General features: G+C 43.5%; 1 protein-coding gene across 1 annotated transcript in view; it reads right to left on the bottom strand.

Annotated features, from left to right (window-relative positions):
* LOC115828385 (calpain-5-like) overlaps window positions 1-13138 on the bottom strand; it is a 16125-nt gene extending 2987 nt beyond the window's left edge. Inside the window, exons 1-9 of the mRNA XM_030792348.1 lie at window positions 12974-13138; window positions 9609-9740; window positions 7236-7444; window positions 6480-6672; window positions 5181-5371; window positions 3525-3602; window positions 3088-3283; window positions 2148-2270; window positions 876-1078 (exon numbers count right to left, since the gene is read on the bottom strand). Coding sequence (XP_030648208.1) covers window positions 876-1078; window positions 2148-2270; window positions 3088-3283; window positions 3525-3602; window positions 5181-5371; window positions 6480-6672; window positions 7236-7444; window positions 9609-9740; window positions 12974-13138 — 1490 coding nt within the window. The remainder of the gene's footprint in view (window positions 1-875; window positions 1079-2147; window positions 2271-3087; window positions 3284-3524; window positions 3603-5180; window positions 5372-6479; window positions 6673-7235; window positions 7445-9608; window positions 9741-12973) is intronic.
* Between the last annotated feature and the right edge of the window lie 2103 nt (window positions 13139-15241).

The following is a 15241-nucleotide window of genomic DNA, read 5'->3' as shown; positions in this document are numbered from 1 at the left end:
GAATGGATGTTATAAGTGTTGTGATGTTGTAAGTATTGAGAGAGTGGATGTTATAAGTGTTGAGAGAATGGATGTTGTAAGTGTTGAAAGAATGGAGGTTATAAGTGTTGAGAGAATGGAGGTTGTAAGAGTTGTGAGAATGGATGTTGTAAGTGTTGAGAGAATGGATGTTATAAGTGTTGTGATGTTGTAAGTATTGAGAGAATGGATGATGTAAGTGTTGTGAGAATGGAGGTTGTAAGTGTTGAGAGAATGGATGTTGTAAGTGTTGTGAGAATGGAGGTTGTAAGTGTTGAGAGAATGGAGGTTGTAAGCGTTGTGATGTTGTAAGTGTTGAGAGAATGGATGTTATAAGTGTTGTGATGTTGTAAGTGTTGTGAGAATGGATGTTATAAGTGTTGAGAGAATGGATGTTGTAAGTGTTGAAAGAATGGAGGTTGTAAGTGTTGAGAGAATGGATGTTATAAGTGTTGTGATGTTGTAAGTATTGAGAGAGTGGATGTTATAAGTGTTGAGAGAATGGATGTTGTAAGTGTTGAAAGAATGGAGGTTATAAGTGTTGAGAGAATGGAGGTTGTAAGAGTTGTGAGAATGGATGTTGTAAGTGTTGAGAGAATGGATGTTATAAGTGTTGTGATGTTGTAAGTATTGAGAGAATGGATGTTGTAAGTGTTGTGAGAATGGAGGTTGTAAGTGTTGAGAGAATGGATGTTGTAAGTGTTGTGAGAATGGAGGTTGTAAGTGTTGAGAGAATGGAGGTTGTAAGCGTTGTGATGTTGTAAGTGTTGAGAGAATGGATGTTATAAGTGTTGTGATGTTGTAAGTATTGAGAGAATGGAGGTTGTAAGAGTTGTGAGAAGTGACTGATGAGGTACCTGCAGTCAGAGTCAACATCGGTGAACACACGGAGCATGAAGTCTCCCATGATGCCTGGCTTAAAGGTGGAGGGAATGATGATGTAACGGCCCTTGGGCAGAGTTTTCCTCATGAACACGGTTCGTGCATTTATGTATGTTGACGTGGCAACGTTCTGCTGTGTGATGATGTCATGCATACGGTACTTCCTGTTCAGTTCCACCTGCGTGGTCAAGACAGAAAATACAACTCAAACACATTCTAATTACAAAGTAATTAAATTTAATTTCCACTATAATTCATAAAAAATACAATGACCACAACTGATTGTGAGTCAAAGCTCTGTGATGTATGTGGGGTTTAGACGCAGGGGCTTCGAAGTATTGAATTCACACTAATCTGGTTCACAATGAGAAGTGAACCAGTTGTGTGCTGTATTTATCGGTACTGAATAAATGACAGAATTGGACACGTGTAAATTATAAACGCAGACACGGGAATGATATGCTAATTCTGTATTCCGGTATTTGGTCAAACGTCAGGTTAAAGAGGTTTGGAGCAGCGAGCTGTGTATCTGTAACGTGTAACATTCTGTTCTTGTTATTCAAAAGAAAAATGCTGTGGTTTGAGACTTACGACTCTTCAGAGAACCATTTCCCTTCTCTCAGGCAAACACATTCTGCCCGCTCTGATTACACAGAAACTGCCTCTAATCACAGACGTGTTTGCCAAACTTCAATGGCAGTGTGAAATCTGCCGTCTGAATCTCTAACAATCAAACTTCACTGGCTGGAATGCCGCTCTCATCTGCTGTTTGGCCCACGTTTGACCGATGGATGCAGAAAAAAGAACAACAAACTAACGTTACATTTGTTTGGCCCAAGTTGCAGCTCAGTCCAGTTTGTCTGAGTGGGCTAACCTCTGTCTGTCTGGTGTAACCCACACCCTTTCTACTGAGGCCTGACCCGCTGTCTGCCCCGTGAAGTTTTGGATCTGATTCTAGAACTGGTTTTGTTCCAAAGGTAGGGAATTCAGGCATCCATGGTTATATCAGCATTAAATCATTTAGACCCAGCCACACGCATAAGTGCCAAAAACTCATTACAGGACTGGCCCAAGCAGCTCTCCTTTATCAAAGCCTTTTTTTCTTTAGACAGACAAGAAAAGGACAAGTTTTAACAGACTCTGTTGGTTTGATTAGCCGCTCCTGCCGTCAGAGATACCAAACGAACATCCATGGGATTTCACAACATTTAGCTTGTGTGTGTTTATATTTGTGAACTGCTGCATACCTGAAGCAAGGCAAAGCCAATGGAGAGGTTCTCTCCCTCCCCGCGACGCCTGTGCATCCTCATGTCTCTCTGCTGCAGGGAAATCAGCACCTCATCTGTCTCTTTAGTCACATCAAACAGGTACTGCAGAGAGAGCACACATCAAACCAACTCAATGACTCTGTCAGTATATGAAGAGAAGAGAAGAGAAGAGAAGAGAAGAGAAGAGGAGAGGAGAGGAGAGGAGAGGAGAGGAGGGGAGGGGAGAGCAGAGGAGAGGAGAGGAGAGGAGAGGAGGGGAGGGGAGGGGAGAGGAGAGGAGAGGAGAGGAGGAGAGGAGAGGAGAGGAGAGGAGAAGAGAGGAGAAGAGAAGAGAAGAGAAGAGAAGAGAAGAGAAGAGGAGAGGAGAGGAGAGGAGAGGAGAGAAGAGGAGAGGAAACTTAAACTTAAACTTAAACTTAAACTTAAACTTAGGAGGAGGGGAGGGGAGGGGAGGGGAGGGGAGAGGAGGAGAGGAGAGGAGAGAAGAGAAGAGAAGAGAAGAGAAGAGAAGAGAAGAGAAGAGGAGAGGAGGGGAGATGAGAGGAGAGGAGAGGAGCGGCGGAGGGGAGGGGAGGGGAGAGGAGGAGAGGAGAGAAGAGAAGAGAAGAGGAGGGGAGAGGAGAGAAGAGAAGAGGAGGAGGGGAGGGGAGGGGAGAGGAGGGGAGAGGAGGAGAAGAGAAGAGAAGAGAAGAGGAGAGAAGAGGAGAGAAGAGAAGAGAAGAGAAGAGGAGAGAAGAGAAGAGGAGAGGAGAAGAGAAGAGAAGAGAAGAGGAGGGGAGAGGAGAGGAGAGGAGGAGGGGAGGGGAGGGGAGGGGAGGGGAGGGGAGAGGAGGAGAGGAGAAGAGGAGAGAAGAGAAGAGAAGAGAAGAGAAGAGAAGAGAAGAGAAGAGAAGAGGAGAGAGGAGAGGAGAGACCAGACCTGAGGGTTCTGGAGGAAGGTTGATCTGTGGTTCATACAGCCGCCACAGCGGTTCTTCAGAGGCTCAGCATGCTTCGTCCAACTCCCAAAATGCACCACTTCATCCCAGGTCTTATGGATGCTCAGCACAGACGTGTTGATGAGACGACACACATCTGCATCTGTGAAGTACTTACACCAGTCATCGAACAACATCCTATACCACACACACACACACACACACACACACACACACATGCACACACACACACAAGTTTATTTTATCATCCTATTTTGACAGAGCACTTAAGACAATAATTCAGATGAAATGTTCAGATTTAATTTAATTTAATAATAAAAAAGTAAATAAGCTGATGACATTCTGAGTAATACAAAATCAGAAACATTTTCGGTGACTGAGATCTGCGAATCTATTAAAAGCCAAACATGCGACCCACCAGAACTCTCCATCATCTGCAACTGTAATGTCCAAATTTCCCCGCTCCATATCCCCAACCTTGGCCCACTCCTCAGATCTATGAGAACAGCAGTGGAGGACAGAAGAGGAGAGGAGAGGAGAAGTATGAACACAGTTCACTAGATAAGAGACCTCATCAGACTGATTAAATCTGTTGATGTGTTGATGTCTGACTAATTAAATTTGTTGATGTCTGACTGATTAAATTTGTTGATATGTTGTTGTTTGACTGATATATTGACTAATTAATGAATGAATTAATAAGTGAAGTAGACTTATGAGACCGATGCCCTAAAGACTCCCCCTGGCTCTCTCCTTTACACACACACACACACACACACACACACACACACACACACGTGACCTGCACAGACATTCAGAAGGGCAGCCAACCAACGCTGGTCATGTATCCAGCCTGCAAAGCCAGTCGATGGCAATCTGGAGCCATTGCTCGAAGCATTATCTTCTGACTAGCTAGCTAACACATTGACGTTTAAAGAGCCTGTGACTGTGTCAATGGGACGTAAGGCCAGTGGCTGCTGAGGGTAACACGGACAGATGTCTGTTCACACTGAACTAAGTAGGGTACATAATGCATGTAAGCCACAGAGTCCCTCTCAACCAATCAGGAACTGTCTTATTAACATATCACGCTTGTATCACTCTTGTCGAACAACAACTGTGCTGAAAGTCACGCGTATGTACCGCTGGTCCTATGTGCGTGTAACTAATAGCTTTAACTAAAATAATAAGGCGATTTAATTTGGTCTAACTCCAGCAATGATGTACTAGTGCTGCTAATGGCTAATCCCAGCTATCAAAATCCCTCAGACGGGCAGCGGGGCTGAAAGAGGGCCAATGGGCTGTTGCCTGGGCAACAGTAGCATGAAGGTGCGCACATCCTGGCACACACACACACACACACACACACACACAGCTCCAACCAGGTAGAATGTATGACCTTCACACAGCGTCTCCTGACCAATGCATTGCATCTCTGCCAGAAATGTCCAAGCTTTTTGACTTTTAACAGGAGTGTAAAAAAACTGTCCAAGCTTTTTGACTTTTAACAGGAGTGTAAAAAAAACTGTCCAAGCTTTTTGACTTTTAACAGGAGTGTAAAAAAATTGTCCAAGCTGTTTGACTTTTAACAGGAGTGTACAAAAAACTGTCCAAGCTGTTTGACTTTTAACAGGAGTGTAAAAAAGATGTGATGAAAAACCTGCTGTCAGCAACACATGGGCTGTACATGGCTGAGCTGCAGAGTGCCAGCCACTAGCCGTTTGACTACCCACAGTATCAGCAGTCTATGCAGCTTCACTACACACGCTATCATTAGCCTGTGCCACTATTCACTTTACACCTTCGATTTTTAAATCCACAGAATGAGCTCTGAAGTATCGCTTCCATTCTACAGGGGCAACACTAAACAAAAGACAAAGGTGTGGGTTTTTTTTTTTTGGTTATATTACAGTGCTGTGTGACCTGTGGTCTGGAGAATGACAGAAGGGAGTTTATTTTATCCTTTTGTTTCTTTATTGCCATAGACCTGTATGTAACAGGTTGGTCTAAACGTCAGCCGGGAAAAGGAAACGTCAGAGAGTCTGAAACACTCAGGCAGACGGATTTCACTTACGTGTCGCTCCACGGCCCGTTCCACTCGTGTTTTCCCCACGGGTTTCTCATGCGGATCAGTGGGATCGTCTCGTTTTTAAAATACGCCAGCAAGCCGTGTCCCAGCCGCACCTTCCTCACCGCCGTCACCGAATACGCATGACCTTTCACCAGGCCACAGGCCATGCGAGCCTCAAACTCATCCGGCGATGCCTAGGAGGAGGCAGATTCCAAATTTGCTGTTAGTAGACAAACATATGTAACAAACTGAGAGAGACTGATGACAAATCTTTATTCCAAGTCATAATTCAAGTGGTTAGTCAATAAACAGGCAGGGTCTGGCACATAAAACACAGGTTACAGGGGGCTAGGGAGGATCTAAAGTCGGTTAAGATATGCCACAGGACAAACAGAGGCTAACAAAGCTAACAAGGCTAACGGGGGCTAACAATGCTAACATGGCTAACAGAGGCTAACGGAGGCTAACAATGCTGAATTCATCTGTAATGTCTAGAACTGTCTCCATGCCCTGCTGTCCCTGACCCTGCTTGCCCTGCATGGCCCTACTCCTCCTGCGTCCTCCAAGAGCCATTAGCATTGCTATGTTCATCGCATTTATGCCTTTTATTCTTTCTTGCTTTATTAAGTCCTGATACCTACTAATCCCCCCCCCCCCCCCATTTTCTGTGTGTCTGTGTCTCATATGCTTGAGTATGAATGCCTTGTGTGAGTGTGACTGTCTTCCTCTCAGGTGTGCCCCGCCCCCATCCGTCCTCTTCATCCCTCTCTGTCACCCTCCTCCTCATCGCCACCCCCCTCATCCTGCTTTTGTTCTCTTTATTTTGTATATTTGCTGGTGTGTCTTCTTTTGCATTATGTAACTGCCCACTGGGTCGGCACCTATTGCACACCTGTCCGGCCATGAAGGGGTCTCCTCTCTCTCTGTGGTCCCTCTTAAGATTTCTTCCATTTTTTCCCTGTTACATCTGGGTTTTGGGGGAATTTTTTCTTGCCTGCTATGAGGATTAAGTCAGGGGTGCCATCCTGTTTTGTTAGCTGTGGCCATGTAAAGCCCTTTGAGACTGTAAACAGTGGGTCTATAGAAACTTGAACTTAAACTTGAACTTGTATAGTATACATGTACATTCAATGAACTGCTCTTCCCAACAAAGCTAGAATTCTGGTATCACTCAGTTATTAACCTTATAGACAGTGAAGATTAACCACCAAAGTAACACTTTACATTCATACATGTCGCCAATCAATCCTAAGATTGTTTACTACCTTTGTTTCTTGGCATTTAATAGTGAAAAAAACACACCCTTATAGAGCAGCTGATAATGCCCCCTCTTTCATAGACTTTGAGTAAGTCATCAAACAGCGCCTCTCTCTCCTTGGGCTTGTCACTGTAACCTTCTGCTACCAGGTCCACGGGTTCTGTAACGGCGCCGCTGAAATCCACCACTGCATCTCCTGTGTTCCCGCCGCTCAGAGATTCATAACAGCCTGACAGTCTGAGCAAGCAGCCAAAACACAACAAGCCTCAGTCAGAACAGTAGAGCGCTTTTTCATTTCATTCACAGAAAACACTCCAGGACTGTGTGAAGAGCGACGAGCTTATAGGCCCTGTAGAGAAATTCTGTTCTTTTTGGACAGAAATTTATTTGTACCTCTCCAAGACATGGTCTTGTGTTACTGTGTATTTTTGTTCAGTGATTTTATGACTGATGTACTTAGAGAACTTATCACCATGTGGTGAAATGGATATTTACAGTCAGGTTTCATCATGGTATGGGTTTCATCATAGTAATCTCATGTGCACTATGAAAACACAGGGGACCAAAACGGAGACCTGCTGAACCCCAAACCTGATGACAGAATGATGGAATGTTTTTTGCAGAAAAAAGCACAGCCCAGCAGCAGAGCAACATTAGAGATGATTTCTCAAATGAGACAGCAGCAGTCTGCATTCCCTGCCTTAACATCTCACCAAGAAAAATGGCAACACAGAGTTAGCAACACAACATTTTCAGCAAAGGTTGTTTTCCATTGTTTTTTTTCGAAGAAAAGTTCTTACTTTGCATAGGCCTTCTCCAAAAGAGGACTCCAGAACTCATTGCTGTCTTTTGAGTGACAGTAGATGAGTTTCCCATTGATGGTGGGCAAGCGATCATCCACCACAACATCCACCCATTCTCCAAACAACCAGAACTGAAAGTGGAAGATTCCTGCATAGTTCTCTGGATATTTGGAATCCCATTCCTGCTCCTTCCAGTCAGGAATGACCTGGAACAACACACGTGCAGAAAGAAATGACAGAGATTATGATTATGCCAAATGAAAAATACTCTTTGTGGGTCTTTTGTGTGTTTTGTGAGAGAGTGTGTGTGTGTGTGGAGGGGGGGGAGTGCTGTGAAGAACTGTGACATGTTGTGTCGGTAAGGATGAGCTGTCGGGGTGGGGGGGTGGGGGGGCTTGTTGCCGGGGAAGAGAGTGAGACCAAGGTAGCTCCTGTCTCACAGCTCAGGAGAGACTTGCCTCTATAGACAAAGCTGCCACAGCTTTTTCTCTTAAAACAAACCCAGACTACAGAGAGAGACAGACAGCTCAAAACAAACCCAGACTACAGAGAGAGACAGACAGCTCAAAACAAACCCAGACTACAGAGAGAGACAGACAGCTCAAAACAAACCCAGACTACAGAGAGAGACAGACAGCTCAAAACAAACCCAGACTACAGAGAGACAGACAGCTCAAAACAAACCCAGACTACAGAGAGAGACAGACAGCTCAAAACAAACCCAGACTACAGAGAGAGACAGACAGCTCAAAACAAACCCAGACTACAGAGAGAGACAGACAGCTCAAAACAAACCCAGACTACAGAGAGAGACAGACAGCTCAAAACAAACCCAGACTACAGAGAGACAGACAGCTCAAAACAAACCCAGACTACAGAGAGAGACAGACAGCTCAAAACAAACCCAGACTACAGAGAGACAGACAGCTCAAAACAAACCCAGACTACAGAGAGAGACAGACAGCTCAAAACAAACCCAGACTACAGAGAGAGACAGACAGCTCAAAACAAACCAAGACTACAGAGAGAGACAGACAGCTCAAAACAAAAACAGACTACAGAGAGAGACAGACAGCTCTCCTTTCTCCCTGAAAACAAACCCAGACTGCAGAGAGAGACAGACAGCTCAAAACAAAAACAGACTACAGAGAGAGACAGACAGCTCTCCTTTCTCCCTGAAAACAAACCCAGACTGCAGAGAGAGACAGACAGCTCAAAACAAACCCAGACTACAGAGAGAGACAGACAGCTCTCCTTTTTCTCTGAAAACAAACCCAGACTACAGAGAGAGACAGACAGGTTTTTGTTTCAACACCCTGGGGGTGTATTCAGCTGACTCTCCCAGTAGACAGTTGATTCCCACAGTTTCAAGAGTCAGACCAGACCAGTGGAATTTCTTTTACACATTAAAACTGTAGGCAGCTGTGAGCACACTGAACTTAATGTATTTTAATGAAGCTTGTTAAATGTCTCCCTGCAGTCTCACCCAGGCTGTGTAAGTGACACTGATTGGGAGCTGCCATTTACACACAGGTTCTGAAGGAAACAGTAGATTTAAACATAATTTACTTACAATCTGCTCACAGCGGCAAAGGACGTGAGAACTCCCACAGATGTGGTGTGTCTGTGTGACTATTTGTAAACAAAGAGTAAGTCTTTAAATGTTGTCTCCATGGTTACTGGCCAGCCTCACATGACCTTTTGGTTGTTTTAGCCCATAAGGTATGGACATAAGAATGGCCCTTGAGCCACCGCAGGCTGGTAAGACACAATGACAAACCAACCCTGCCACACCATCAGAACATGACCTCAGTCAATCCACACAAGATAGCCCATGCATTTCAATCAGCTTAAAAAATGCGGAAACAGGTCTCTCTTCCTCATTACATTTATGTCTTTCTCTTTCATTTGGTTCATATCTCACAGTCAGTAAAATGGTATGTCAGGTTAGACTGACGTCAAATGACAATGAGTGTGATGTTGAAACCGACATAATGTGACCGAAACAGTTCATAGGGTTAAAGAATGACTCAGTGTTTCTCCAATCTCTCACAGGTGAAATTTAGAACCTCTCTCTCTCTTTCTCTCTCTCTCTCTCTCTCTCTCTCTCTCACACACACACACACACACACAGCTTTTCCTGTAAAGGGTGTGTTGACTAATAGTTAGAAACAGTATGGAAGATTTTAAGGTGCTTTCCAAAGGCACACACCTGCCCTCAGGCAGGCAAGAAGCTGAGCTATATCAGCACTATTATCTGAGATCATGTACATGTAGGGTGTGAAACGGTTTATTAAAACATGAAGAGATTATGTAAATCAACAACACGAGTAAAAAGACTTTTATAACAAATGATGGATTTGTCTGTACCTTCTGCCAGAGGTCAGGCTTAAGGGCCAGGCAGGAACATGCTGCCACAAACCAGCAGTTCCCCACCTCACCCTGATTCAGGTCATGAGAACTGATCCCCTCCACAAACAAGTGCGGATCCTCACTGATCTCCTACAGAGAGAGGGAGAGAGAGACAGACAGACAGACAGATGGAGACAATGACAGATTGATTTTTTGATGATGATCTAGCAGCAGTATGATTTCGTCCTATGGAGTCTGAGTCATGTGTCGTGTCATTTAGTGTGACATAGTGTTTGGTTTACATATGGAATTTTAAATATGAAGAGACTCCAAAGACAGATGAGATGATTTACCATCAAATTATCCCTTTAGTTCTCAAACCAATACCAACCTATGGGCTTTGTCTGTGTGTGTGTGTGTGTGTGTGTGTGTGTGTGTGTGTGTCAGTGTTTTTGTATTTATGTCACCTCAGTAACGTGCCCACATCTAGCCTTGTCCAAAAAAGGAACAGATAAAGTAAAGTCGTAAGCGGCAGCAGAAACACGGTCATCAGAATTCCACATTAGGAATGATCTGTTATTGAAACACCCACTGCAACCTATTCAAGCTGCAAGAACAAAGTTTATCATCATTCTTATTATCACAGCTGCAGGACTGCTGAGGTCATAAAACAAAATAGTATAATTTACAGAGTCCCTGGTCAACAACTAAATCTCTTACCCTCTGCCTTTACTGTGTTAATAATCCCTGTGTGTTTACTGTGTTAATAATCCCTGTACCTTTATTGTGGTAATAATCCCTGTGTCTTTACCATGTTAATAATCTCTGTACCCTTACTGTGTTGATAATCCCTGTACCTTTAGTGTGTTTATAATCCCTGTATGTGTGCTTTTGTAATAATCCCCGTGCCTTTACTGTGTTATAATCCCTGTACTTTTAGTGTGTTATAATCCCTGTACCTTTAATGTGTTTATAATCCCTGTATGTGTGCTCTTGTAATAATCCCTGTGCCTTTACTGTGTTATAATACCTGTACCCTTACTGTGTTACAATCCCTGTACCTTTACTGTGTTTATAATCCCTGTATGTGTGCTCTTGTAATAATCCCTGTGCCTTTACTCTGGATCTGGATTTTCACCCCTGTTGTTTTGTAAAACCTTCTCCTTGCTGATTGTCTTTTCTGTCCCAGTTTGGCTAGGATAATGAAGGGTGCTCACAGCAGTGTGAACCAATCACAGACACCTATTCAAACATATGAATATGAGTGTCAGACAGTGTGAAGTCATAAACCACTTAGCACAAAGATGATAACAAGCCTATTTCTTTCAAAGCAAGAGCGGCTCTGGCCTCAAAACATGTTTTCTTTTCAAATGGGCCAAAGTTCTGCTGAGATGTCAGACTGTACCCAGTAAAAATAATAAAATGTTTACTTCCATCAGTTAAGACAAATGATCCTTTCCACGCTTGGGACTGCAGCAGTAATTTGTCTTAGGAACAGAAATATGTTACAACTGGTGAAAGCAAACATTTTCCAAGAGCTGAAATACAAGACGACTGTGTCCTCATCGTGGACGCTTTTACTGCCTCAGTATTTCTCCTTATTAAATTGTGACCATACATACCCCTCAATCTACCATCGACTATGATTCTATAATTCAAATGCACTCTCATTCCACACGGACAGTGCATTAATTCATAGTGAGCTGAAGTTTCACAATGCCCAAACCTTCCAGAACTGCCACGGATAGCGTGACTCCAGTGTGTTAGAGGAGTGATTACAACTATTTTCTCTGCATTGTTTTGATGCTTTTTTAAATCAGATTTTCTTACCTTACTTCTAAAGTTAGTTTTAGTTTCAGTTTCAGTCTGTTGTTTAGTCAGGTGAATTTTTGGACATGATTCTTTAGTTTCAGTTTGTTGTGTACTCAGGTTAAATTTTGGATGTAATTTTTTTTTCAGTTTGTTGTGGACTCAGGTTAAAATTTGGATGTGACTCTATTGATTCAGGTTGTTGTTGACTCAGGTTAAATTCTGGATTCTAGGTGGCTAAACTGTGGGTTAATAAGGCCCCCTGAAACTAACAGCCCCTTTCCACAGCTGAGTGCTTTCATTTACACTTTGTCCTTTAGAGATTTGGTCGTTCTGAACATCTCTGTTGGACACAAAGCACCATGGGTAAGTTTTGCTCTTTGCGGATCATGTAGAGGGTCAAAGAACAGCTGCAGCTGTTTCTTCTCCACTTTACCCATCTCAGTGACCCAGAAACAAACCTCACAGCTACTCCAGCCAAGACCCAAGTCCCCACAAACACATTAAATCAGAGCGCTATCTTATCTAGAGTCACATGGCTGATTAGGCTGTCGGTGAAGGCATAAATTATATGAACAAACAGCTGCTCATGTTCGGAGGTGAACGACGTCACTGCTCGGGACTGGATCGACATTGTGAGTGTGTGTCTCTCTGACCTGGTCTGACAGTAACACGGCACTGCGTGGTACTCTGGGACTTAGTTCTGACAGTAACGCGGCATTGTGTGGTACTCTGGGACTTAGTTCTGACAGTAATGCGGCACTGCGTGGTACTCTGGGACTTAGTTCTGACAGTAACGCGGCACTGTGTGGTACTCTGGGACTTAGTTCTGGCAGTAATGCGGCACTGCATGGTACTCTGGGATTTCATTCTGGGAATTCACATTACAGCTCTGGGGAGAAGGGCAGCTTAGTGTTTTCTACATACATTCATTTTTAAATTCTTTTTTTTCCATTGTTTCAAACAAACCATCAAGTCACTTGACATTACAAACTTTAATAATCGACACAGTATTCTGTCAACATACCAGTGTGTTACTATGGAAACACATAAACTGGTCCACTGGTATAACACAGATTATTTTTAAGATTTGTGTTTCAAAGACATTTTGAGAAGGGCTGGTACATTGAAACCTGTATGATATTAGATTTAAAAGCCTTCATATCATCTCATATTCTATTTACCACCATAATTCCATGGATCTCTCTTCATTATATGAACCTTTACCTCTGCCACTCAAACAGTCTTCTTGTCTTCATACAGATCTACTCCTGTTCACCTTCAGTTACAACCATCTCCTCCAAACTGACACATAACCCCAGTCATCCATAATATGTCTTATTTATGAGATTCCTGGGCTTGGCTTAATTACTGCACTGTGTGAACCAACTCACTAAGGCACATTGTAAACAGGTCTATCTAATTTGGCCTAATCTTTCACTTAGAATTAACTGTGCTCAGTCACACCTCAGGACTTCCATTGTCTTAATCCAGTCATTTAGGCTCATCATCTCTCTTTAAAAAGGCCACTGTGTATCTGTTTTTCAGTGTGTGATTTTTGGACCGGTACTCACTCCTGGGCGTTTCCATTCCACCCTCCCTGGGAGGGGCTTCTGGTAAAACAGCGATTCATTAGTGCAGGGAAACTCTGGGTCCTCAAACAGCCTTTTGTCCTCTCTGCAATGCTTCTTGATCTCGGTATAGCGTTGGTTTTTATATGGAGTAACAGAAGAAAACATGGTGCCTGGCTTTTCTTTCCTTCCTCCAAACTGCAGAAGAGAGAAGTGGAGTAATGAGAAAGCAGTGAAAGATACGTGTGCTCGCACGCACACACACACACACACACACACACACACACACACACACACACAGACACACACAGACACACACACACACACACACACACAGACACACAGACACATAGACACACACACACACACACACACAGACACACACACACACACACAGACACACACACACACACGCACAGACACACATACACACACAGACACGCACACACACACACACACACTGACACACACACACACACACACACACACACAGACACACACACACACACACTGACACACACACACACACACACACTGACACACACACACACACACAGACACACACACACACAGACACACACACACAGACACACGCACACAGACACACATACACAGACACACACACACACACAAAGGACAGATATGACACATACAGACAGAGAGAACTAATCAGACATGACAGTTTGGTCTTCTCTGAGCCTCACTGTAACCTGAAGAATCAATGCCTTTATCTGCAGAATGGAAAAAAAGAGACTGTATGGGAGAAAGAACCATTCAGTCATTTTATTTTAATCTGAATGTTTATCTCATTCGTTTTAAAGCATGAAAAATTTTAAAGGCAAAAATGGCAAAAGGACACTAAGAGAAATCTTACAGGATGAAATGATGTCAGTTTAAACAACTCATACCTGACCCCACACACTGACCAAATCCAACACTAATTCCCACATACACACACACACTGACCAAACTCGACAACCAATCCCACACACACCGACCAAACCCAACAACGGATCCCACACACACGCACTGACTAAACCCAACACCTGATTCCACATACTGAACCCATCCAACTCCTCTGTCCAAATGACTGGCAGTCTGAAATATGGATCAGATTCAAATGTGCTGGGCGCAAAACAACCCCAAAAAAGGATTCATTCAGATTCTCAAAGAAGCCCCGTCAAGAGAGATGAAACTGAGTAATGTGAATAACAGCTGCGATTGTGCCCTGGGACTGAGTGATATTTAAACTCCAACCCACTGAAATGCCTTTGCCCACCCAGAGGGACCATCTGCCCATCCAATGAAAACTTTTGAGCGCTCATCGTCGCTTCATGAACGCGATGCGTTCTGTGAAACAGGACGTTGTGTAACATTACAGTTTATACTTGGCAAAATCACGAGCAATAGCATTCACTGATTTTCCACCTTCATGTTGTTTAATAACATAATGTTTCACATCCACATCAGTACTTCTCCTTTGCCTCTTGCTGCTGCTGTCACTAGCACTGGTTTTGCTGCGTTTCTCTAGTGGAAATTCCAGTTGAAAATCCAGTAGCTAGTCTATTGGGATGAACTGGTCTCAAATGGTCTGGGAGCCATGATGCACTTCACGGTAGTATTTTCAAAAGAAAATTAAACGGAAAGTTAACGCTACAGTGCTACGACATGCGACACACAAGATTGGATGCTGCTGCCCATTGGTCAAAGCATACACTGCTACACGGTGAACTTTTTATTCGTAAGGAAAGTTCACATTAAAATAGCTATAGAAAATACAGCACAGTACATACATAAGCCAGCAACATAGGCATTTATTATGACTATCAAGACATATGTATTATAGGTTATATATGTACTGTACCATGATACGCCTGGTAGCGCAATCACTTTGTGTACAAGAGGCGTGAGATACACGTGTTGTGCGCGGGAAGCTGTTGTATTTGCTAGGTCGGGTTATGTCTGCTACGTCCCTTCCTCCGATTGGATTTCTGAACTCTATTATAACCTTACTGGACCACGGGCGTATATGAACTCTATTATAACTCTATGGGACCACGGGCGTATATGAACTCTATTATAACCCCATAGGACCACGGGCGTATATGAACTCTATTATAACCATATGGGACCACGGCCGTATATGAACTCTATTATAACCCCATGGGACCACGGCCGTATATGAACTCTATTATAACCCCATGGGACCACGGGCGTATATGAACTCTATTATAACCATATGGGACCACGGGCGTATATGAACTCTATTAT

Source organism: Chanos chanos, chromosome 15 (genome assembly GCF_902362185.1).
Source record: "Chanos chanos chromosome 15, fChaCha1.1, whole genome shotgun sequence".
In the NCBI taxonomy this organism is placed as follows: Eukaryota; Metazoa; Chordata; class Actinopteri; order Gonorynchiformes; family Chanidae; genus Chanos; species Chanos chanos.
This window is presented reverse-complemented; position numbering and strand designations above follow the sequence as displayed.